This window comes from Littorina saxatilis, linkage group LG16 (assembly GCF_037325665.1).
Source record: "Littorina saxatilis isolate snail1 linkage group LG16, US_GU_Lsax_2.0, whole genome shotgun sequence".
NCBI classification, from domain to species: domain Eukaryota; kingdom Metazoa; phylum Mollusca; class Gastropoda; order Littorinimorpha; family Littorinidae; genus Littorina; species Littorina saxatilis.
The window spans coordinates 1,087,127-1,114,003 of NC_090260.1; the positions used below are offsets into that span (position 1 = coordinate 1,087,127).

The 26,877-nt window shown below is 42.3% G+C and overlaps 2 protein-coding genes across 5 annotated transcripts; both read right to left on the reverse strand.

The window, feature by feature from the left end:
- Positions 1-1,280: 1,280 nt before the first annotated feature.
- On the reverse strand, positions 1,281-26,854 carry LOC138950161 (proteasome subunit beta type-4-like). Of its 4 annotated transcripts, XM_070321897.1 has the most exons (8): positions 26,691-26,854; positions 21,367-21,573; positions 14,523-14,669; positions 12,295-12,376; positions 9,222-9,338; positions 4,458-4,546; positions 2,371-2,391; positions 1,281-1,689 (listed from the first exon to the last, which is right to left on the reverse strand). In XM_070321897.1, exons 1-7 carry the CDS (start codon positions 26,819-26,821, stop codon positions 2,379-2,381), a joined length of 786 nt encoding a protein of 261 aa, XP_070177998.1. In that variant the 5' UTR covers positions 26,822-26,854; the 3' UTR covers positions 1,281-1,689; positions 2,371-2,378. The 4 variants fall into 4 exon arrangements, with proteins under 4 accessions (XP_070177998.1, XP_070177997.1, XP_070178000.1 ...); XM_070321896.1 differs by lacking the exon at positions 2,371-2,391 and having other exon boundaries at positions 1,281-1,798; XM_070321899.1 differs by lacking the exons at positions 1,281-1,689; positions 2,371-2,391 and adding an exon at positions 1,892-1,920.
- Positions 24,528-25,606, reverse strand: LOC138951278 (uncharacterized). Its single transcript, XM_070322909.1, has one exon. The coding sequence runs from the start codon at positions 25,107-25,109 to the stop codon at positions 24,528-24,530; it is 582 nt and encodes a 193-aa protein (XP_070179010.1). The 5' UTR covers positions 25,110-25,606.
- Positions 26,855-26,877: the final 23 nt, after the last annotated feature.

Consider the following 26,877-nt stretch of genomic DNA (forward strand, 5'->3'; position numbering starts at 1 on the left):
GCTTCGCTCTTCCAGCGATTCTCGGATGCTTCGCATTCCTCATGTCAGAACGAAAGCCTTCGGCCACAGGTCCTTCTCCTATGCAGCCCCTAAAATATGGAACTCTCTCCCATATGACATCCGCCACATTGACTCAACCCCTTCTTTCAAAGCAGCTTTAAAGACCCATCTTTTCAAAATCTATTTAGATCCCTGATCCGCTTTTTCAATACCCTGTACTATCGCTTCACGCTGTGTTTGTGTATGTGTGTGTGATCGACTGCGCTGTGTGTGTGTGTGTGTGTGTGTGTGTATGTGATATGATATAGTGATTTAACATATTTTTCTTACTATGTACTTAGCTTTAACTTGTGTGAGTGTATGTTTTTCTTTGGATGTTGTTGTTTGTATAATTAACGCATTATGGCATTTATGTATGAACTAGGATACTCTTCATTGTAAACATGTATTGCTTTTTCTAAGCTGTTCAGTTTGATGTTAAGCGTGGAGAGCGTGGATTAACCCCTTGATTTGCGCTATATAATCTTGTCACTATTATTATTATCTCTCATGTCAAGTTTCATGAAAATCGGTTTAGTAGTTTTCTCTGAATCACTCTACACACACATACACCACGACCCTCATCTCGATCCCCCCCCCCCCCCCCTCCAGTTAAAACATTTTAGTCAAAACTTGACTAAATGTGAAAAGGCCAGATATGACATCAAAGATATTTATCGAAAAACAGAGAAAAAACAACCTGTCCGGGGATATCACACCCAGGAACTCTCATGTGAAATGTTATGAACATCGGCCCAGTAGTTTTCTCTGAATCGCTCTACACACACACACACACACACAAGGACAGAATAGATCATTCAGAACTTGACGACCCCTTTGGGAGAGAGAGAGAGTGGCAGAAAGAGAGAGGGAGCGAGAGGGGGCAGAAAGAGAGAGGTAGAGAGGGGGGGAGAGAGAGAGAGAGAGGGGGGGGGGGGGGGGGGGGGGGCAGAAAGAGAAAGGGAGCGAGAGGGAGTGAGAAAGAGAGAGGGGGCATAAAGAGAGGTAGAGAGGGGGGGGGGGGGGAGAGAGAGAGCAGGCAACACACAGAGACAATGACAATTTCTTTATTAACGAGGGTAATGGCATAAGCAAACAGAGAGAAAGAGAGAGAGAGAGAGGGGGGGGGGGGGGGGGGGGGAGAAAGAGGAGAAGAAAGAGGGAGAGAGACAGAGATCAGAAAACGCAAGGTCGGATTTTTTTCCTTTAAGTTTTACTTTTATTTTCACATTGTTTTCAAACAGAGCAAACGGAACAATCCAAATGTACATGAAACAACACATGTATTTTACCGTATTAATGTAAACCTATCCACCCCCCACCTCCCTCAATTATCATCTCAACTTTATTTTCCAAAATTGAAAGCTTTGCAAATATGAACCATAAATATAATCTTTATTTTAGTTTGCTTGGAAGTTTATTTCGAGATAAAAAAAAAAGTAGTTGAAGCAGGTTCACTTGTGCTGCAAAAACAAAAACATAAAAAAACACGAAAAAAGTGCCCAGTGAATTCCTGCTTCCTACAAGTGTTCAGGTGAGAGAGAGATGAGATTGACTGTTGTGACTGTGCTGTGTTTGCACATAGAGTATGAAGACTGCGTGATGACAGCGGTGGAGATGAAAACCAGATGATGTTGGGTCCACTTCACACTGCTGTGTTTGCACATAGAGTATGAAGACTGCGTGATGACAGCGGTGGAGATGAAAACCAGATGATGTTAATTGGGTCCACTTCAACACACTCCTTCACTCATAGCCCCTGCAACACAACAACATTCATATCAACAAAACCAACACAACAACATTCATATCAACACACTCCTTCACTCGTAGCCCCTGCAACACAACATTCATATCAACACACTCCTTCACTCATAGCCCCTGCAACACAACAACATTCATATCAACACACTCCTTCACTCGTAACCCCTGCAACACAACAACATTCATATCAACACACTCCTTCACTCGTAACCCCTGCAACACAACAACATTCATATCAACACACTCCTTCACTCGTAACCCCTGCAACACAACAACATTCATATCAACACACTCCTTCACTCGTAACCCCTGCAACACAACATTCATGTCAACACACTCCTTCACTCGTAGCCCCTGCAACACAACAACATTCATGTCAACACACTCCTTCACTCGTAGCCCCTGCAACACAACAACATTCATGTCAACACACTCCTTCACTCGTAGCCCCTGCAACACAACATTCATATCAACACACTCCTTCACTCGTAACCCCTGCAACACAACAACATTCATATCAACACACTCCTTCACTCGTAACCCCTGCAACACAACATTCATGTCAACACACTCCTTCACTCGTAGCCCCTGCAACACAACAACATTCATGTCAACACACTCCTTCACTCGTAGCCCCTGCAACACAACAACATTCATATCAACACACTCCTTCACTCGTAGCCCCTGCAACACAACAACATTCATATCAACACACTCCTTCACTCGTAGCCCCTGCAACACAACAACATTCATATCAACACACTCCTTCACTCGTAGCCCCTGCAACACAACAACATTCATATCAACACACTCCTTCACTCGTAGCCCCTGCAACACAACAACATTCATATCAACACACTCCTTCACTCGTAGCCCCTGCAACACAACAACATTCATATCAACACACTCCTTCACTCGTAGCCCCTGCAACACAACAACATTCATATCAACACACTCCTTCACTCGTAGCCCCTGCAACACAACAACATTCATATCAACACACTCCTTCACTCGTAGCCCCTGCAACACAACAACATTCATATCAACACAAGCATCCAGACAGACAGACAGAACTTATCGCTGTTGCGTCAACAACAACAACAAAAACAACAACAACTGCGTTACAACGCCAAGACACACACACACACAGACAAACTTATGCTGTCAATAACAACCACAACAACGCCAACACACACTCACATGCATGCATACACACACACAAACACACTGTATGGGCAATAAAGAACCATATAATTATGCCTTTGTCTGACATCTAGTATGTGACTGTGTGTGTGTGGGAGGGGGGGGGTCAGTGGAATGCTGGGTATTTTTGTGTTTCTATAACCCACCGTACTCTGACATGGATTACAGGATCTTTTCTGTGCGCACTTGGTCTTGTGCTTGCGTGTACACACGAAGGGGGTTAAGTCACTAGCAGGTCTGTACATAAGTTGACCTGGAAGATCAGAAAAATCTCCACTCTTAACCCACCAGGCGGCTGCGGACGGGATTCGAACTTACGACATTCCAATTAGGAGGCCGATGTCTTACCACTACGTCACTGCGCCCGTCGAGTCTGTTGTACTTTGTGTGTTTCTGATTGTAGTTGTACATGGCTCCCCACAGACGCCTTGCCGAGAATGTCCAAGGACCCCAAGATTTAGATTTTATCGGGTCAAAGGACCATCGGAACTTTGGAGTGACCCAAGACCAGTAGGAATTTTGCAACTTTTCAAGCCGTTCACAAAAACATTAAATTATTTCAGTGAGATTTACATTGTAAATTTGCGTCCAAACAGATCTGACTGAAAATGTTATCGTCTTCAAAATCTAGCTAAGTGTACGTTCTTGTCCATTCTGGATGAACACTAGCAGAAGATTTCGGTGTGAAGGCGTGATCATGACAAGGCTGTGCATCCTGGGACACGCTCTGTTCAAGTCAAGTGCATCACGGGTCCCCGTAACCAATTTCTAGTGCATTGTTTGTCACTTTTAGTGCATGCAAGACACAGGTAAACGCACTTTGCACAGCCCTTGGTTGTTTCTGTTCTTCACAGTGTGTGTGTGTGTGTGTGTGTGTGTGTGTGTGTGTGTGTGTGTATGCGTCCAGATGCGTATGTGTCCGTGTGTGTGTGCATAATTGTTTCTGTTGTTCAGTGTGCGTGTGTTTGTGTCTATATGTAAGAGTGTGTGAAAGCAGACATTTTCACAAAAGCAATATTGACATGCAGCTAAGGTTGGACGTCAGCCAGCCTTGTGTATCTCACAATCTCCAAACTGACTATCCCCCCTCCCCTCACAAATACTGCTTTGGACCCTTTATTCCACTCATGGAGTCGAATTCTTTATGAAAAATTGTATTTTTACTTAGAAATTCGCTTTATCGCAAAACAAATTTTGCTCATGCAAGGGACATAACCTCTGGGTGGGGTTTTAACAAAATCTAATTTTGGACTAAATCCATCGCATTTCCTCACTAGTTTGCTTAATTTGCAAAAAGTTGACATTTATTTTCTCCCTCTACAAAACTGTACCTCTTCGCCATAGCGGCGTGTGTGTGTGTGTGTGTGTGTGTGTGTGTGTGTGTGTGTGTGTAAAAGGAAACATGTGACACATAGCAGTGTTGCCCATAATCACACGCACGCTCCACTCACTTGACCATGTGCGCTATCTCCCAGTTGGCCTCGGACACGATAGGGCCGCGAATCTCAGACCCCTTCTTCGTAACCACGGCAACTTGGTACTGAAAACACACAGCAATACACATATAAATACATTCAAACAAAGTTTATTAAGGGCAGACCGGGTAGGCAAAATGAGTTATTTTTGGTCTCATACACCTTTTTGGGGTTGTTGCATTTTTCACACCTTTGAACATCCTGGAATGCATTCAATAATCTGCTTTTGTCATTTTAGACATGTATTCATGTAAATAAAACCATTTTCAAACCGATGTTTTGTTGTTTTTGTCTGTGTTTTATCAAAAAAATCGAAAAAATGGTCAACTTTGGATACTCCGTGCTGGTAAATGTGCGCACATGACATGATCCTTCGCTGTTAAAACTGTGTGGAAATTTCCGTTCTTCAAGATGACGTCATCACCGTTGGGGAATTTCCGTTGACATAGGCACAAAGAGAGAGAATCCGTTCCAACCGAAACCCCGGAATTAATATATGCAAATATATGTAGGTCAAAGGCATTTGGCGCAAGCGCAGTAGACAACTTATCAGTCCCCCGGTGTCAACAAATCCATGACGTTTTCACCGATTCAGCAGCATTTTTCAAAGTTTTGAGCTGCGGAGAACAACCCTAACATTGGAAATGTTCGGCATAGTGGCTAGAAATATCAGAGAAAGATGAACTAGCAGCAGCGAACAGTAGAAGGAAGTAACAACACTCCGAAATGAACCAACATGATCGTATTTGAGCAGACGACATTCTAAGATTCTTGACTCGACGAGGTGGGTTTTGCTTCTTTCTCTTTTCGATCTTGTTTGTTTGACGTCATTTATTGCACATCGTTATGTTGTTGTTGTTGTAAGAATGTGTTAGGGTTTGCAGGTAAATGATAAACAGTTTGTGTCTGAAGTATTTTGCGGGTTTCTTGATCCAATTTACTGACCATGCCGCCGCCGCACACCCCCCCCCCCCCCCCCTCCCTCCCTCCCTCGATCATCTCTGTGATATCGTCTTCACAACCCCTATTTTATTGTTCTTCGCTGGCCAGTCCTTGAGAGCTTACTATGGTGTAACATGTCATCAGTATTCTTTGTCTGGGGTCAAACTGAGAAGCAGCATCTGAGCGATGTACGACTGACACAGTTTCTGTTTCTGGTCATTGACCGTAGGAAAATAAGTACCCTACTAGAGAGCGTTCTCTAATTCTAAAGCCGTGTGGTTTACACCAGCATGGCTGACCAACCTATCATTGACAGCAATATTGTTGTCAAATCTTTTCCATTAACTAAGGAATAAAAAAAATAGATCCAATTTACTTCACCAAAGAAAAAAAAAGAGTTAAACTAAAGGACTGGGGATGCAACTCATGAATCAAAAGCATAAAGATCACCTGCAAACAGTGCTAGGTTTAGGAAATCTGAAAATGTATACACACACACAGAACACACACACACACACACACAAAACAGACAACAGACAAGAAACAAGCAAATACATAGCAAGTGTGATGAAATAAATTAATTTTAAAAGAAAAATATGAAAAGAAAGAAAGAAAGAAAGAAAATAATTCAGCTAGTTTCAGTATTAGTTCCTGTGTGTATGTGATTGTGTGGTTACTCAAATCCCATAGTAAACTTGACATGTACATTTTGTGATAGGGGCCAATTAATGAATGTCTTTTGTGTGTGTGTGTGTGTTCGTCAACCGACATATGTGGGTACGAGCCGCTGAGGTGGTTGTAAGAAAACCCGCCTGGTTCAGTGGTTGGGGGCTGATTGGGATTTCTGATTTACCAGCCTAGCCAAAAAGTTGAGGTACACCCCATGTAACATGGTCATTTGCAAAATAAAGTACAAGCACTTGTTGACGTTTATATTGAGTCTTAAAATTTGCAGCTTATTACAAACAAAAACCATGGACAGTTGTATCAAATATTAAATCAGTGTTTGTGTATTTATTAGGTTGGAGCAAGGGGAGAGCCAGTCCTCCTGTGGTGGCATCGAGGAGAAAGATTGACCTGATGGAAAAGTTTGCTAAACCGGAACTACCCTCTTCCACAGCAGAAACATCAGCTTTGCCATCTTCTGACCAACCATAAGAAGATACAGATACTTTGCCATCTTCTGACCCATCACAAGCAGATATGGATACTGGTACTGTGCAACGTCACTCCGCTGACATGTGTTGGGCTTTTGTCAACATTGATCAGCTCAATATATTGCTGAAAGGTTTATATCCTGTACTGAATGCTTGTCTGATAGCAGTCTGATTATGAAAGAAGGTGATGCATCAGCCCAAGGATTTGCACAGGCCCTGCATCTGGAGTGCATATGAGTGTCCATTCAAGTCTGCAGTTGTTTACTCTTCTCCCGGTGTTTGCAACGCTTCGGGTGGTAAAGTTGCATTTTAAATAATCCGCGTATGACCAAGTTGGTACATGGAAAGGGACATTCAGCTTTACAGAAATTTGCTGCAGTGTTAGGATTGAGCACAGAAATACTGTAATTAAAATGTTGCAACTTTTGAATGGCTTGATAGCTTTGTTCCATTTGTGTATATATAATTATGTAATGTTGTTGATGATTTGTGAAGCATCATTTCTATGCAATGGAATAAGAAATCAGTGCATCCGTTGGGTTTTTATGAGTCTGACAGTTTGGTTCTGATCAATATTTTCATATCAGCACAAACACAGATAATTGACTTTTTTAATGTTTTCATATACTTTTTTTTTAAATCAAAAAAATCTGATAATTTGATTATCAAATCATTTCCCCTTCATAGTTAAAGTGTTATTCTGGTTAAAAAAAAAAACCACCCCATTAATTCAAGCTCTACTGTGGTACTAGTTTACCGGGGTACTAGTGAGACTCTCTTACATGCTGTTTTCTCTACATGTAATTTGAGACAAAATGTGGTAATTAAAATGTTGTAACTTTTGAATGGCAAGATGGATTTGTTCCAATTTTGTATATGTTGTTTATGATTTGTGAAGCACCATTTCTGTGCATGGAATAAGAATACAGTGGATTCCTTGTGTTTTTATGAGTCCGACAGTTTCGTTTTGATTCATATCTGCACTAACATAGATGAGTTTTCAAATGATTTTTTAAAAAAAGTCTGGATAATTTGATCGTCAAATCATTTCCCCATCATAGTAAAGTGGTTATTCTTATAAAAACATATCAATTCAGGCTGCACTGTGCTACTAGTTTGAGGTACTGGTTGGAATCTTTCAAATGCTGTTTTCTCTGAATGTAATTTTCAGACAAACATCTGTAATTAAAATGTTGCAACTTTTGAATGGCTTGATGGATTTGTTTCATTTTTGTTTATGTTGTTTATGATTTGTAAAGCATCAGTTTTGTGTATGGAATAAGAGTTAAGTGCATTGGTTGGGTTTTTATGAGTCTGACAGTTTGGTTCTGATTCATGTTTTCATATCGGTACAAACAAAGATGGCTGTTTTCATATGATGTATATAAAAAAAAATCCTGATAATTTGATTGTCAAATCCTTTTCCCTACATAGTAAAGTGGTCATTCTGATAAAAACATATGAATTCAGGGTGCACTGTGCTACTGGTTTTTTTATGTACTGGTTCAAATCTTTAAAATGCTGTTTTCTCTGAATGTAATTTTCAGACAAAACGCTACAATTAAAATGTTGCAACTTTTGAAAGGCTTGATGGATTTGTTCAGTTTTTGTATATGTTGTTTATGAGTTGTACAGCATCAGTTCTGTGTATGGAATAAGAGTTCAGTGCATTGGTTAGGTTTTTATGAGTCTGACAGTTAGGATTTCATGTATTTTTCTTATCAAAACTGAACCGGTAACTGAAAATGCTAAATTAAAATAATATATTGCTCAGAAATGCTTTTCGATACACAGAATTATTAAACACACACATATTGCTGCAAAGAAGAAAAATTGGATCAAAACATGCACTGGTTCACAAACTGCAACATTTTAAAAAAAGCACATTTTATAACGTTTTTCTCACATTTTGGTGAATAAAACCCCCAAAAATTGCTTTTCACTCAAAATTTAAAATGGTTTCCCTTAATTAGGTTATTCTGCTTGCAAAAATCAAACAAGCAGCAAGCTGTTTCCAAAATAAAAAAAAAAAGTGCTTGCCTACCCTGTCCCCCCTTAAGAAAGCAAAAACATAATGGCCAAAAGAGTGTCTGTTGAGGGAGAGGGAGGGGGAGGGGGTTGGGGTAGCATCACATAATGATATAATCATAACTCTGGACTTTGTTACCACAGTCCGGACATGCCTTTGACCATGCCCCAGCAGAGAGCTTGGTGGAGGGGAGACAACTCCTTCTGGAATTTTACGTGTATGTCCGTTTTTACCCCGCCATTTAGGTAGCCATACGCCGCTTTTGGAGGAAGCATGCTGGGTATTTTCGTGTTTCTATAACCCACCAAACTATGACATGGATTACAGGATTTTTTCCGTGCGCACTTGGTCTTGTGTTTGCGTGTACACACGAAGGGGGATAAGTCACTAGCAGGTCTGCACATAAGTTGACCTGGGAGATCGGAAAAATCTCCACACTTAACCCACCAGGCGGCCGCGGCCGGGATTCGAACCCGCCACCTTCCGATTCAGAGGCCGACATCTTACCACCCCGCCACAGCGCCTCTCTAGGGGAGACAACTGACCCCTAGTCTTTGTCTGATGGCTCACCCCTGCCAACACTGTGTCTACATCTTGGATCACATTCCTTACCTTGTTAAGAGAGCGGGCGTCACGGTAGAACAACAGCTTCATACATCGGTCGATCAGTTCTACCGCCTGTTTCTCCTCCATCTTCTTGTTCTTCTCCACTGCGTCGCGCAGTATTGGCTGCAACATCAACCATCTTCATCATCATACTGGCTACAACATCAATCATCTTCATCATCATACTGGCTACAACATCAATCATCTTCATCATCATACTGGCTACAACATCAATCATCTTCATCATCATACTGGCTACAACATCAATCATCTTCATCATCATACTGGCTACAACATCAATCATCTTCATCATCATACTGGCTACAACATCAATCATCTTCATCATCATACTGGCTACAACATCAATCATCTTCATCATCATACTGGCTACAACATCAATCATCTTCATCATCATACTGGCTACAACATCAATCATCTTCATCATCAGACTGGCTACAACATCAATCATCTTCATCATCAGACTGGCTACAACATCAATCATCTTCATCATCAGACTGGCTACAACATCAATCATCTTCATCATCAGACTGGCTACAACATCAATCATCTTCATCATCAGACTGGCTACAACAGCAACACACACAAATAAGTGTTTTTGGTATCGCCGACTAGAGGAGCAAAGGCAAATAACCCAGACTGTGATGCTTGCTTGAGCGGTTCTAAAATAGCTAGTCAGGTGGGGATGATAATTAGGTGACCTGCGTGATCCAGATAGTGCCTTCGGGTTTGTGGTCAGCTGATGTACGGTACAGGTAAATAGGGCGACGATGATTTAGGTGTTAGGGTCAGCTGATGTACGGTACAGGTAAATAGGGTGACGATGATTTAGGTGTTAGGGTCAGCTGATGTACGGTACAGGTAAATAGGGTGACGATGATTTAGGTGTTAGGGTCAGCTGATGTACGGTACAGGTAAATAGGGTGACGATGATTTAGGTGTTAGGGTCAGCTGATGTACGGTACAGGTAAATAGGGTGACGATGATTTAGGTGTTAGGGTCAGCTGATGTACGGTACAGGTAAATAGGGTGACGATGATTTAGGTGTTAGGGTCAGCTGATGTACGGTACAGGTAAATAGGGTGACGATGATTTAGGTGTTAGGGTCAGCTGATGTATGGTACAGGTAAATAGGGCGACGATGATTTAGGTGTTAGGGTCAGCTGATGTATGGTACAGGTAAATAGGGTGACGATGATTTAGGTGTTAGGGTCAGCTGATGTATGGTACAGGTAAATAAGGTGACGATGATTTAGGTGTTAGGGTCAGCTGATGTATGGTACAGGTAAATAGGGTGACGATGATTTAGGTGTTAGGGTCAGCTGATGTACGGTACAGGTAAATAGGGTGACGATGATTTAGGTGTTAGGGTCAGCTCATGTACGGTACAGGTAAATAGGGTGACGATGATTTAGGTGTTAGGGTCAGCTGATGTACGGTACAAGTCAATAGGATGACGATGATTTAGGTGTTAGGGTCAGCTGATGTACGGTACAGGTAAATAGGGCGACGATGATTTAGGTGTTAGGGTCAGCTGATGTACGGTACAGGTAAATAGGGTGACGATGATTTAGGTGTTAGGGTCAGCTGATGTACGGTACAAGTCAATAGGGTGACGATGATTTAGGCGTTAGGGTCAGCTGATGTACGGTACAAGTCAATAGGGTGACGATGATTTAGGCGTTAGGGTCAGCTGATGTTCGGTACAAGGAAATAGGGTGACGATAATTTAGGCGTTAGGGTCAATCTTGGAACAGATGACTCGTCACATTGATCGACTGTTTAATCACTATACGGAACAACTGGTTCTGAGTTAACTGACTGATGACTTGTTATACTGATAGAGTGTTTGATGGATTGACTGACTGGTTCAGTAAATTAACTGATGAACTGTCTGACTGACTGAGGACTTGTCATATTGATTGACTGGTTCAGTAAATAAACGGATGAACTGTCTGACTGACTGACGACTTGTCACATTGATTGACTGTTAGTTGGATGGAGAGATAGCTGGTTCTGTGACTGACTGTTAGTTGGATGGAGAGATAGCTGTTCTGTGACTGACTGTTAGATGGATGGAGAGATAGCTGGTTCTGTGACTGACTGTTAGTTGGATGGAGAGATAGCTGGTTCTGTGACTGACTGTTAGTTGGATGGAGAGATAGCTGTTCTGTGACTGACTGTTAGTTGGATGGAGAGATAGCTGGTTCTGTGACTGACTGTTAGATGGATGGAGAGATAGCTGGTTCTGTGACTGACTGTTAGTTGGATGGAGAGATAGCTGGTTCTGTGACTGACTGTTAGTTGGATGGAGAGATAGCTGGTTCTGTGACTGACTGTTAGTTGGATGGAGAGATAGCTGTTCTGTGACTGACTGTTAGTTGGATGGAGAGATAGCTGTTCTGTGACTGACTGTTAGTTGGATGGAGAGATAGCTGGTTCTGTGACTGACTGTTAGTTGGATGGAGAGATAGCTGGTTCTGTGACTGACTGTTAGTTGGATGGAGAGATAGCTGGTTCTGTGACTGACTGTTAGTTGGATGGAGAGATAGCTGGTTCTGTGACTGACTGTTAGATGGATGGAGAGATAGCTGGTTCTGTGACTGACTGTTAGTTGGATGGAGAGATAGCTGGTTCTGTGACTGACTGTTAGTTGGATGGAGAGATAGCTGGTTCTGTGACTGACTGTTAGTTGGATGGAGAGATAGCTGGTTCTGTGACTGACTGTTAGTTGGATGGAGAGATAGCTGGTTCTGTGACTGACTGTTAGTTGGATGGAGAGATAGCTGTTCTGTGACTGACTGTTAGTTGGATGGAGAGATAGCTGGTTCTGTGACTGACTGTTAGTTGGATGGAGAGATAGCTGGTTCTGTGACTGACTGTTAGTTGGATGGAGAGATAGCTGGTTCTGTGACTGACTGTTAGTTGGATGGAGAGATAGCTGGTTCTGTGACTGACTGTTAGTTGGATGGAGAGATAGCTGTTCTGTGACTGACTGTTAGTTGGATGGAGAGATAGCTGGTTCTGTGACTGACTACTGATGATCAACGTGTGTACCAACCAGAGCCAGGTATGCCCCGAATCCCGTGGCGATGGTGTCGGCCTCGTAGGCAATGCCGATCTTGTCCACATAGCCCAGGAACCTGTCATAATAAATACAATTCAGTGCTACACATTCACATCATCAGGCTACAAACCGAGGTCAAACGTTACTCTAAAACCTAACAAGTCATATGATAAAAATAATACTGTACATAACCACCCCCCTCTTCCCAACCCGTAAAAGAGAAAGTTTGTGTGCCCGGTGACATGGTCGCTACATTTCATATCAACTAACCAAAGGGCAGGAAGCGCTCTATGTGATAATTATTTGTAATGTGTAATGTGTAATGTGTGATGTGTAATGGAGTAAGCCAGAGTTATACACAACCTTTCTCCTGGCACCTGAGAGAATAACAAGCATTGAAATAAACAAGCGACCTTCACCCTCATTCTTCTTTCATTTAAGACTCCCCATATTTCTATTATAAATTGTTGTACTTGTGGTCAAGTCATTTTTTTTTCTAAAACGTAATTTTACTGGTGTGAACTAGCTTATATGATTCTTCTTTTGTCATAAGCAATAAATGAATCCCCACCAACACGTGCTGGTCTAGCTCCATAAATGGAGAAAACGGGATACGCTACTTACTGATCCAAACTTGACATCGTTGTGACCTTGACCTGTATCCATTCATCCAGGTATCCAGTCCCAACTATACCCCACACATGTACAAACTCGATAATACCAAAGAAACACACAAACTTAAGATTATATATATAATATATATCTGTGTCTGTCTGTCTGTGTGTGTGTGTGTGTGTGTGTGTGTGCGTGTGTGTATGCGCCATGCACGGCCAAAGTTCTCGATGGATCTGCTTCAAATTTGGTGTCCATATTCAGATACACCCCGGATAAAATTTGGTCGATGAGATATTTCAATACGTGCTCTCAGCGCGCAGCGCAAACCGATTTTGGTTTTTTGGGGGGGATCAACTACGGCATAACTCTTTCTTATCTTCTCCATGTTTTCAGCGTTTACCTCCCTTCCTTCGTATGGTGCACTATAGTATGAGGGGGCATCTTCGGATATTCCCGGCGTTCTGTTACTATTTTTAGAAGGTCACCGCAGTGTCCAGAACGTAAATTGGACCCGTAAATTATCCTCACTGTAAAAGTGCAAAGGTCGAATCAATTTATTGCCACGCGAAAAATACACTGTCATCTATCTCTCTATATATACGGCTTCTCCGTGTTTGTGTGTGTGTGTGTGTGTGTGTGTGTGTGTGTGTGTGTGTGTGTGTGTGTGTGTGTGTGTGTGTGTGTGTGTGTGTGTGTGTGTGTCTCTCTATGTGGGCAACACCTGTGGATTGTTCAGTTCTGTTTGTGATGTGGTCTGGCGGCTTTTGTGTATTTGTATGTACTGGCCTTCCTTTGAGAAGCCATAACAGTTCAAAAGGGCTTAGAGATAAGCTCTAAATTGCTCAATCCTGTATGAGTGGAGTTCGCCTCCAAAGGTGATTAACACGGTTACATTCGTAGACAAGGATGGGACTCAATATGGTCAGGAATGGCATTATGGCCACTGAATCATTTTCGTGCTGTTCCCATTCCACGAATCTGGGAGGGACCTAAGCTTGGCGGGTCCATTGTTCGGATCCGGCAAAGCCGGCGTACGGCTCTAAGTACTTCTTCCCGGCGAAGCGGGTATTCATCTAGTATAATATATATATATAAGAAAGAATGCCGAACACACAAACACCACACAAACTTGAGAATTTTGTTTGTTTGTTTGCTTAACGCCCAGCCGACCACGAAGGGCCATATCAGGGCGGTGCTGCTTTGACATATAACGTGCGCCACACACAAGACAGAAGTCGCAGCACAGGCTTCATGTCTCACCCAGTCACATTATTCTGACACAGGACCAACCAGTCCTAGCACTAACCCCATAATGCCAGACGCCAGGCGGAGCAGCCACTAGATTGCCAATTTTAAAGTCTTAGGTATGACCCGGCCGGGGTTCGAACCCACGACCTCCCGATCACGGGGCGGACGCCTTACCACTAGGCCAACCGTGCCGGTCAAACTTGAGAATGCCAAACACACAAACTTGATAATGTCACACACACAAAAAACACACAAACTTGATGTCACACACACAAACACCACACAAACTTGAGAATGCCAAACTGACAGACTGTGACATCCCAGCACTCAAGCAACAAAAGACAGGGGGGACAACTCACGGCTTCTCTTGGTGAATGCCACCGACGAGGTAGGTGTTCCACAGGGGGTTGAACTGGGAGCGACGGTTGTACATGACGCGTGTCAGCCACGAGTGTAGACCGGGGGGCGTGTAGCTGAAGCCATCGTTCAGACACTCCTCCTCTACCCTGTGTACAGTGACAACAACAAACAGTCAATGTTGTACATGACGCGTGTCAGCCACGAGTGTAGACCCGGGGGCGTGTAGCTGAAGCCATCGTTCAGACACTCCTCCTCTACCCTGTGTACAGTGACAACAACAAACAGTCAATGTTGTACATGACGCGTGTCAGCCACCAGTGTAGACCGGGGGGCGTGTAGCTGAAGCCATCGTTCAGACACTCCTCCTCTACCCTGTGAACAGTGACAACAACAAACAGTCAATGTTGTACATGACGCGTGTCAGCCACCAGTGTAGACCGGGGGGCGTGTAGCTGAAGCCATCGTTCAGACACTCCTCCTCCACCCTGTGTACAGTGACAACAACTAAGTAATAATGTGAACCTAAACTTGGCCAAAAACTTATTGCAACAATTTTTGCACGCTAAGAAAAGCATTAAAACGCAATTTATTTTAGTTGAACGTTATATGCCCCAAAAGGTAATTATGTCAGCTGTACATATCATTTGTCCGATTGATGGTACTTTGTATAGGCATCTAGTGACAGCCTGTCAAACAAGGTCACCCCTAAAATCGACCTAACAAAAACCATAGCCCCGTATTTTATAATCTGCAAAAAATCAGAATATGCACAAACCAAACACTTGTGACAACCATTGGAAAGGCCATTCAATTTCCTGTACAGAACATTTTGTTTTCTGCACCTGACTTCTCTAGTCTTTATGTAGCCTTTTGTCAAAGGCGGTAGGTGTCAACCGTTATAGAGGCCCAAAAAGGCACGTTTTGCGGCCATTTTTGAGGGGGTCCTCCACCTAAAGAGCCATATCTGCTCAAGTTCTAAATGATTTGCTTTGGAAAGTTCAGAAGTTATGACGAATAGGCTGACCAAAAAGTGTGTTGCGTTTTGCGAATGTGTATACTTAGCGTGTCGTATTATGTACATTTTCCGTAAGAACTAAACAAATATTCATATTAATTCATAATTTTTGGTTAAAAAAATCGTGACTTTGCATGCTAAGCAAAAAATGGATGAGGCAATAGGTGCCAAAGTTTGAGGCAGATCAGAGTGCTGGTTTACATTTGCTGGAGATGGGAACACGCATGAAAAATTATCGATCACCGTCCGTGGTACCGAGAACACTACCACCAGTGGAGACTAACAGTCCGGGGCCTGTGCTTACTATCCTGTTCCGGCGCGCTGTGCTCGGTGAGTTGCGCTTTTGTGACCCGCAGCGAAGGAAGCACAGGCCAAGGTCAGTTTATCTCCACAGCTACTGTACGCATTACCAAGGACGGTGATCGATACATTTTCTTGCGCGTTCCCATCTCTAGCAAATGTAAACCAGCGGTGACATGCACAGGAGCTTCATTTTTGTTTCAGTAGAACATGGCGATGATTTTGGTGACAACAGAAGTTTCTGCATCTGCAGTGTTTATATCAATATATGGCTTTAAAACTCGATAGTAAAACCAAAACTTTTTCATTTGACCAGAATTTTCACTGGCGATCCCTGCACTGATAACAATAACATGAACCTATGTGTACAGTGTCCATATTCAGCCCATCGACCTGCACGCTTCTATCAATACGTGTAATGATCAGTTCCATTCAGCTCTCTTTCTCTCTATCTCTTCCTTTCTCTCTCTCTCTTTCTTTCGTTATCTGGTGTTTAACGTCGTTTTCATCCGTTCAAGGTTATATCGCGACGGGGAAAGGGGGTTCTCTCTCTCTCTGAGTCTGACCTAACGTTATAATCCTTGTGTAATAACATTTTCGAGTTTGCTCTCTTTCTCTCTCTCAAGGAGTTGTGTGAAAAGAGATTGTGCCTTCAACATTAGTTTATCTTTAAACAAGAAGAGCAAACGCTCGATCGAGTCACTTTCGCAGTTCTGAATATTATATGAGGCATCAGATGGACAGGAAGAAATTGCTATTCACAACACAATGAGTCACGTTCACATAAAATTTGAGCCCGGTCACTTTTATAGTTTCCGAGAAAAGCCCAACGTTAAGTTGTGTGTTGCCGAACAGAAAAGGCTAGTTATCTCCCTTGTTTTTCTGATAACGTTCGTAAAAGGCTACAGATGTAAATACTTTGATGTAAAGAATAATCCTACAAAGTTTCAATCACATCCGATGAACTTTGTCAAAGATATAAAATGTCTAATTTTTCCTTTGACGCTGACCTGTGACCTTGAAAAAGGTCAAAGGTCAACGAAACCATCGTTAAAGTGTAGAGGTCATTGGAGGTCACGACTAAACAAAATATGAGCCCGATCGCTTTGATAGTTTCCGAGAAAAGTCCAACGTTAAGGTGGTGTCTACGGACGGCCGGCCGGACAGACTAACACTGACCGATTACATAGAGTCACTTTTTCTCAAGTGACTCAAAAATAAAGTAATAAATAAAGTGTGTTCGTTTATTCTCTCTTTCTCACACTCTCTCTGTTAGTGTTACTGTTTGTATTATTTCAACTTCTTCTTCTTCTTCTGCGTTCGTGGGCTGAAACTCCCACGTACACTCGTGTTTTTGCACGAGTGGAATTGTACGTGTATGCCCGTTTTTACCCCACCATTTAGGCAGCCATACGCCGCTTTCGGAGGAAGCATGCTGGATATTTTTGTGTTTCTATAACCCACCGAACTCTGACATGGATTACAGGATCTTTTCCGTGCGCACTTGGTCTTGTGCTTGCGTGTACACACGAAGGGGGTTAAGTCACTAGCAGGTCTGCACATAAGTTGACCTGGGAGATCGGAAAAATCTCCACACTTAACCCACCAGGCGGCCGCGGCCGGGATTCGAACCCTCGACCTTCCGAATAAGAGGCTGACGTCTTCCCACCCCGCCACAGCGCCCGTCTGTATTATCAACGATATCTCTTGTTCGTTTGTTTAATTATTTTCAAATATTTTGCCCCCCGTATTACCTGTATGTACTTGATTTGACAACTAAGAATGAATACATCACACACACACACATTGTTTGTTAGTTGTTCTTTTTTGGTTATTGAAAGTTTTTTTGCCGGTTAAAAGCAAGCTGACAACCAACAGGCAGCGGAAGGGTAAAAAACGGTTCTCTCACTACGTCACTCAGGGTCAATGCTGTCAACTCAAGCTGTCTCTCTTATTACTGTCAATAGGCAGTGAACTCAAGCTGTCTCTCTCTTATTACTGTCAATAGGCAGTGAACTCAAGCTGTCTCTCTTATTACTGTCAATAGGCAGTGAACTCAAGCTGTCTCTCTCTTATTACTGTCAATAGGCAGTGAACTCAAGCTCTCTCTCTTATTACTGTCAATAGGCAGTGAACTCAAGCTGTCTCTCTTATTACTGTCAATAGGCAGTGAACTCAAGCTGTCTCTCTTATTACTGTCAATAGGCAGTGAACTCAAGCTGTCTCTCTCTTATTACTGTCAATAGGCAGTGAACTCAAGCTCTCTCTCTTATTACTGTCAATAGGCAGTGAACTCAAGCTGTCTCTCTTATTACTGTCAATAGGCAGTGAACTCAAGCTGTCTCTCTTATTACTGTCAATAGGCAGTGAACTCAAGCTCTCTTATTAGTGTCAATAGGCAGTGAACTCAAGCTCTCTCTCTTATTACTGTCAATAGGCAGTGAACTCAAGCTGTCTCTCTCTTATTACTGTCAATAGGCAGTGAACTCAAGCTGTCTCTCTTATTACTGTCAATAGGCAGTGAACTCAAGCTCTCTCTCTCTTATTACTGTCAATAGGCAGTGAACTCAAGCTGTCTCTCTTATTACTGTCAATAGGCAGTGAACTCAAGCTGTCTCTCTTATTACTGTCAATAGGCAGTGAACTCAAGCTGTCTCTCTCTTATTACTGTCAATAGGCAGTGAACTCAAGCTGTCTCTCTTATTACTGTCAATAGGCAGTGAACTCAAGCTGTCTCTCTTATTACTGTCAATAGGCAGTGAACTCAAGCTGTCTCTCTTATTACTGTCAATAGGCAGTGAACTCAAGCTGTCTCTCTTATTACTGTCAATAGGCAGTGAACTCAAGCTCTCTCTCTCTTATTACTGTCAATAGGCAGTGAACTCAAGCTGTCTCTCTCTTATTACTGTCAATAGGCAGTGAACTCAAGCTGTCTCTCTCTTATTACTGTCAATAGGCAGTGAACTCAAGCTGTCTCTCTTATTACTGTCAATAGGCAGTGAACTCAAGCTGTCTCTCTCTTATTACTGTCAATAGGCAGTGAACTCAAGCTGTCTCTCTTATTACTGTCAATAGGCAGTGAACTCAAGCTGTCTCTCTTATTACTGTCAATAGGCAGTGAACTCAAGCTGTCTCTCTCTTATTACTGTCAATAGGCAGTGAACTCAAGCTGTCTCTCTTATTACTGTCAATAGGCAGTGAACTCAAGCTGTCTCTCTCTTATTACTGTCAATAGGCAGTGAACTCAAGCTCTCTCTCTTATTACTGTCAATAGGCAGTGAACTCAAGCTGTCTCTCTTATTACTGTCAATAGGCAGTGAACTCAAGCTGTCTCTCTTATTACTGTCAATAGGCAGTGAACTCAAGCTCTCTCTCTCTTATTACTGTCAATAGGCAGTGAACTCAAGCTGTCTCTCTCTTATTACTGTCAATAGGCAGTGAACTCAAGCTGTCTCTCTTATTACTGTCAATAGGCAGTGAACTCAAGCTGTCTCTCTTATTACTGTCAATAGGCAGTGAACTCAAGCTGTCTCTCTCTTATTACTGTCAATAGGCAGTGAACTCAAGCTCTCTCTCTCTTATTACTGTCAATAGGCAGTGAACTCAAGCTCTCTCTCTTATTACTGTCAATAGGCAGTGAACTCAAGCTCTCTCTCTTATTACTGTCAATAGGCAGTGAACTCAAGCTGTCTCTCTTATTACTGTCAATAGGCAGTGAACTCAAGCTCTCTCTCTTATTACTGTCAATAGGCAGTGAACTCAAGCTCTCTCTCTTATTACTGTCAATAGGCAGTGAACTCAAGCTCTCTCTCTCTTATTACTGTCAATAGGCAGTGAACTCAAGCTCTCTCTCTTATTACTGTCAATAGGCAGTGAACTCAAGCTCTCTCTTATTACTGTCAATAGGCAGTGAACTCAAGCTCTCTCTCTCTTATTACTGTCAATAGGCAGTGAACTCAAGCTCTCTCTCTCTTATTACTGTCAATAGGCAGTGAACTCAAGCTCTCTCTCTCTTATTACTGTCAATAGGCAGTGAACTCAAGCTCTCTCTCTTATTACTGTCAATAGGCAGTGAACTCAAGCTGTCTCTCTTATTACTGTCAATAGGCAGTGAACTCAAGCTCTCTCTCTCTTATTACTGTCAATAGGCAGTGAACTCAAGCTCTCTCTCTTATTACTGTCAATAGGCAGTGAACTCAAGCTCTCTCTCTTATTACTGTCAATAGGCAGTGAACTCAAGCTCTCTCTTATTACTGTCAATAGGCAGTGAACTCAAGCTCTCTCTCTTATTACTGTCAATAGGCAGTGAACTCAAGCTCTCTCTCTTATTACTGTCAATAGGCAGTGAACTCAAGCTCTCTCTCTTATTACTGTCAATAGGCAGTGAACTCAAGCTGTCTCTCTTATTACTGTCAATAGGCAGTGAACTCAAGCTGTCTCTCTCTTATTACTGTCAATAGGCAGTGAACTCAAGCTCTCTCTCTTATTACTGTCAATAGGCAGTGAACTCAAGCTCTCTCTCTTATTACTGTCAATAGGCAGTGAACTCAAGCTCTCTCTCTTATTACTGTCAATAGGCAGTGAACTCAAGCTGTCTCTTATTACTGTCAATAGGCAGTGAACTCAAGCTGTCTCTCTCTTATTACTGTCAATAGGCAGTGAACTCAAGCTGTCTCTTATTACTGTCAATAGGCAGTGAACTCAAGCTGTCTCTCTTATTACTGTCAATAGGCAGTGAACTCAAGCTGTCTCTCTTATTACTGTCAATAGGCAGTGAACTCAAGCTCTCTCTCTTATTACTGTCAATAGGCAGTGAACTCAAGCTGTCTCTCTTATTACTGTCAATAGGCAGTGAACTCAAGCTGTCTCTCTTATTACTGTCAATAGGCAGTGAACTCAAGCTCTCTCTCTTATTACTGTCAATAGGCAGTGAACTCAAGCTGTCTCTCTTATTACTGTCAATAGGCAGTGAACTCAAGCTGTCTCTCTCTTATTACTGTCAATAGGCAGTGAACTCAAGCTGTCTCTCTCTTATTACTGTCAATAGGCAGTGAACTCAAGCTCTCTCTCTTATTACTGTCAATAGGCAGTGAACTCAAGCTCTCTCTCTTATTACTGTCAATAGGCAGTGAACTCAAGCTGTCTCTCTTATTACTGTCAATAGGCAGTGAACTCAAGCTGTCTCTCTTATTACTGTCAATAGGCAGTGAACTCAAGCTCTCTCTCTTATTACTGTCAATAGGCAGTGAACTCAAGCTGTCTCTTTATTACTGTCAATAGGCAGTGAACTCAAGCTGTCTCTCTTATTACTGTCAATAGGCAGTGAACTCAAGCTGTCTCTCTTATTAGTGTAAATAGGCAGCTCTTTGTCTTCCGTTTGTATGTTTGTCGTTCCAAGGACTGACTGTAAAATGTAAGATAAGGCCCAGCCTTAAATCTTTATCCTTGTAAAATAAAGTCTTGGTGAATCAAGTCTCAGTCTCTCTTTCTCACACACCCAACCCACCACACACACACTGTCAGCTTACACTCGTTGATTGATGATGTTGGAGAGGAACTGGAAGTCGGCGTAGTCACCGCTGCAGCCCAGGATGGTCTTGTCGTTGATCTTCTGAAGACGGGGACAGTTGCGGTAGCGAGCCAGTGAACCATACGATCCCAACATGTCCGCTGCCATGACAACGCCATCCTTATACTTGACAGCGAGCACTGACGTCGTGGTCACAGATGGGTTACTGAACAAATAGAACATGAAAAGAAAACATTGTATTACTCCATATAAAACTTGCTGCCATGTAAATTTTTGTCATTCAGTTTTATCTCTTGTGATAAACAAATACAAAACAATTACCTGACAACCCAACATGACTGAAATAGCGGAAATGTTACTTAGCACTGAAAGTGCTGCAATACAAAAAATAAGTTAAATACTACTGTAGACGATAATTTAGCTTTCACAATCACAGTTAACTGCTTAAGCCACATGTGGCATCGCACAATACAACGCTCATGGTAACATTAGTCCCGCAAGATTTGTTTGTTTGCTTAACGCCCAGCCGACCACGAAGGGCCATATCAGGGCGGTGCTGCTTTGACATATAACGTGCGCCACACACAAGACAGAAGTCGCAGCACAGGCTTCATGTCTCACCCAGTCACCTTATTCTGACACCGGACCAACCAGTCTTAGCACTAACCCCATAATGCCAGACGCCAGGCGGAGCAGCCACTAGATTGCCAATTTTAAAGTCTTAGGTATGACCCGGCCGGGGTTCGAACCCATGACCTCCCGATCACGTGACGGACACCTTACCACTAGGCCAACCGTGCCGGTCGAAACTTCTGAGGAGTAACAATGATGTGGTAAGTGGGAGGAGGAACCTGTCAATTATTTGTGAAAACAGAAAAGTACTTGAATGGGAGCTGACTCTGCAGGATGATAGTAGCCGTGCTGGTGGTCTAGGGTTGAATAAGTTGCGCAAGCGGGTCAGAGGTTACTTCTAGTCCGAGAGCGTTACCACAGGCAGTAAAACTAGGCTAGTTAACCGTTAACGGTGTGCATGTAGTAAGCCTGTCCGAGACAGCTGTCCTTTCCAGTTCCACAAGTACGTGACAATACTGACATGCTGTGGGTCCGCACACTTATCACATCACTGTTACTCCTTTCAAGTCCCTTATGGCAGTTATGCCTTGTTATGGGACTGACATTGCCGACTATGTCCTTGTGTTGCACAATGCTACATGTGGCTTAAGGCCGAGTTAACGTCAACGGTTTATTTTCTCTAATATCATGCTCACTAATAGTAACAGAAGACCAAGCAACCAAAATGATTCAAAATGAAAATGAATGATGTACACAGTACACTGTACAGTGAAAATGATCTACAGTAAAACACACACGCCAGTAAATCCAGCACCCTATACTCACGTGACGCTGGTAACGTGACGTTACTTTTCAAAGATGGCGGCTGTATGTTGCTGCTTTAGCGACTGTTTGGGCAATGATATTTTGGTGTGACTAAGAGTAAGACGTATTTTCAACGGACAAAATGTTAATGTTTCAAACCATGAGTAAACTTTGTGTGGTTTTGTGTGCTTGCATGCTTGCGTGCGAAATTCTGCAATCGTAAACAGTGCATGTTTGAGACTGCGAGGACGTGTACTGCGAGGCCGGTGTGTGCGTGTCACTGTGTGTTTGAGACTGCGATGTGCGTGTGCGTGTGACTGTATATATGTTTGAGACTGCCAGGTGTGTGCGCGTCAGTGGGGGGCTTACACCACAGGCCAGTGTGTTCATCGTTGAGTTTGAGCGGCACAGTGTTAGTGTATACAACTGAAGTTGGTTGTTCTTACTCTAAAGATGCAAACCGAACAAGACAGACACCACTGGAGTCATTTGAGATCAATATTATTATTCAATATTGTAGTAACTGTTTTAATATAATAGTAGTAGTAATCAGGTATACCTGTACGAAAGAGGATCTGATAATCATCTTTAGTTGAATACATGTATTTTATTTTTGCATACATAAAAAAAGATCAAAAATGCTGGATAGTATGAACACTGAAAACATAATCTGATACTTTTAATGTGGTAACTGGTTGTTCATAGTTTGAGCCTAAGCATATGTACGCATACATCTCATCTGAATGATAAAGCCCACAGACTGCAGGGGTAATTTTATTCAATTCCTGACTTAATAAATTAATTTCTTTTGAGCTGGGATTTATTAAACTGAGTCTATTTCTTTTTTTAAATTTTCGTTGCGTGAAGTGATATTTGCTTCGCTGTGTTTCGTTGTTCTTGTTAGGTGGAAATTTAAGTGTTACCTCCGGTTCTACGATGCCTGAACAGTCTTCAATACCCTTTCCGACTCTTAATGCAGAATTTATATTTAGAAGGATGGCTTTTAAGGCATCTGTGGTTTGTGTTTTGTGCACAAGATCTTTGAGTTCAGTAATTTTAAATAATATCCTGTTTTTTAGTTGTTGGTTGTCCAGACAGACATTGCTGGTTTCACAGTTTGTGTTAAAAAGGAAAGGAGCATAGTACTCTGCATTATGTGTTACTGCTTCTTCTTTAATACTGTTGGATTCAGGTTTGGTTTGGTTGAGTTTGATTTTTAGTGCATGCATATGTTTGCATGTGTAGTGGCCGTGTGTTAGGAAGTCTGCACACTGACATGAAAAAGTACAAGTACAGACACCACACAGACTGCACTGCAGTTTGCACTGGCACGGCTCTTGGTTGTTTAACTGTGTAACTAGGTATGGCTGGCCTTCATCTGTTGAACGTACAAGCCACTCAGTGTCTAAGTTAGTGTTAACAATATAATCATCTTTAATTGTACCCATGGCTGCTGAATGTCGCTTCCTTATTTCTTTAGTGCGGAAGGTTACTTTACCTTTCTCTGCTTTGATGAACTGCTCAGACATAATTCTTGGCATATATTGGAACAGGACATGTATCAGAAAATCAACGCGTGTGTTTTGTTTTGAATTAAAGTACACAGCTTTCAACACTCTGTGAAATGCCTCAGCATACATGTTTGTATTGGCTAAGGAACCAATACGATGACAGGTTGCCCAAAGCAACACTTTTTCTTTACATACATAATAAGGATAAAAGTAATCGTGGAACGCTTTATGTCTCAGTTGAAGAAAACCAAGAAATTCCTGCAGTTGTCTGTTAAAGATCCCTGGGTCTGTCTCCATTTGAACCATTTTTAGGTATGCATACACCTCTGCCTGGTCTTCCTGTTAAGGTTTTTTCATCTTCTTTGTTAGCGATAGCCCATGCCACAGGTACATTTTCTTGATAGTCATCTTTAACAAGTAAAGTTACAAGTAAAAAGTCATATTGGGTGGTTTTGTGTGTTGAGTCAATACAAACCATTTTGTTAGCTTGTCTGTTCATCATTTCTCTTTGAAATTGTGTTTGAATACATAGTAAAAAATCGTTCTCCTGCAGAGTGTCAGTGTCCTTAGTTTGTCCCTGTGGTTTGTAATAAATGATGGGATTGTCTGTTTCTGTGGCTAGCTGATCTACCCATAGGTGTGTGCTCATACCGTCTGCAGCATCTTTTTGAATGTGGGGGATATTGTACTGCTTTCTTATGTTTAAGATGTCTTGTCGTGTTGCCAGAGTGTCTCTGTCAATGTTAGTAATGTTATTTTGAATTTCAGTTAAAAGTTTGTGGGGCTCAATCCCAGGTTGTAGCTTTGCAGCAATCAGGCTTCTCAGATCATCAGACAGTCTTAGGTGACACATCTCAAGGGCATGACCAACATGATCTGTACAGTATATCAATCAATATGAGGCTTATATCGCGCGTATTCCGTGGGTACAGTTCTAAGCGCAGGGATTTATTTTTTTATTTTATTTTTATGCAATTTATATCGCGCACATATTCAAGGCGCAGGGATGTATTTATGCCGTGTGAGATGGAATTATTTTTACACAACACATCACGCATTCACATCGGCCAGCAGATCTCAGCCATTTCGGCGCATATCCTACTTTTCACGGCCTATTATTCCAAGTCACACGGGTATTTTGGTGGACATTTTTATCTATGCCTATACAATTTTGCCAGGAAAGACCCTTTTGTCAATCGTGGGATCTTTAACGTGCACACCCCAATGTAGTGTACACGAAGGGACCTCGGTTTTTCGTCTCATCCGAAAGACTAGCACTTGAACCCACCACCTAGGTTAGGAAAGGGGGGAGAAAATTGCTAACGCCCTGACCCAGGGTCGAACTCGCAACCTCTCGCTTCCGAGCGCAAGTGCGTTACCACTCGGCCACCCAGTATATAACCCTCACCGTCCCATCTTCCAAAGAATTGAAAGCTGTCATGAATGCAGTACAAATAGTATTGGTTTTACAAGTACCTTGCGTTTTAAGCGCTCTGCTACGTTCATCAGATGGTTTTATGATAGCCTTCCCAGACCTGTTACAGTTAAAATAATATACATAAGATGTAGAAGTCTGTTTGGTGCCTCTACTTTTACAAAAGTTAGAATAGCTGTCTTTTTCAATCGTACATTTCCATCTCTGAAAGTCATCCATATTGGAAAAACAATTTTCTTGCATGCTAACATTATATTCATGTCCCTCTCTATAGTGAACACATAGCTCCTGCACTGTAGCACCAGAACATTGTTGACAGATATTACATTGGTTAGGCAATGGGGTGCGAGCTGGTTGAACTTGCGTTTTGGTCTGGATGGAGCAGGGTTCTGTGTCATGTCAGAGCGCTTCTTTGGGATAAACATTTAGAGCAAAATGGACAATGCAAACTTGTTTTAGTTTTATTGTTGTTCTGTGATTTGTGGTTAGTGTTGTGTCGTGTCTCCGAGTCTTCGTCAGCACTGCAAGAATGTTTTCTTTTATTGTTGTGTAGTGGAGGAGTGGAAGGTAGTAGAATCGAAGCCCAAGTCCAAGCGTCTTGTTTCAACTTTTTTTAAACAGTCGCTAAAGCAGCAACATGCAGCCGCCATCTTTGAAAAGCAACGTCATAACTAGTCACGTTACCAGTGTCACGTGAGTATAGGGTGCTGGATTTACCGGCTTGTGTAAAACACAGCATACAAATTACAACAAAATATTTTCGAGAAGTGACTAAACAGTACAAATACATCGTTCTAACTTCAGTTTAAGTTCAAACTCATATTATTGCAACAAACAACTCAGACATGCAGGTCTCATGGCATTTACTGCATTTACTGCCAGTCTGAGACCAGTGGCACTGGCAGTCGAGAGAGAAACCGAAAATGCAGTGTCACAAATTATGGAAAGTATCAGTTTTAACAAGTGCGCATACAAGACTACACAGACAAAGCCCTTTACAGTGTTCTCTGTGTGCCCCATTGGTCAGGGGCTGTCGCTGCACCCGGAAAATTGTAGACTTGGCCGGGTGTGGGTCCGTTGCCCCACAAGGGACCGGGCACAAACGAAGTTGGAAACGCAGGAGTCGCCATTTTTACTTTCTGACAAGGGCAGACAATCGTGACATGCAATTTTTATTTACTTTCAA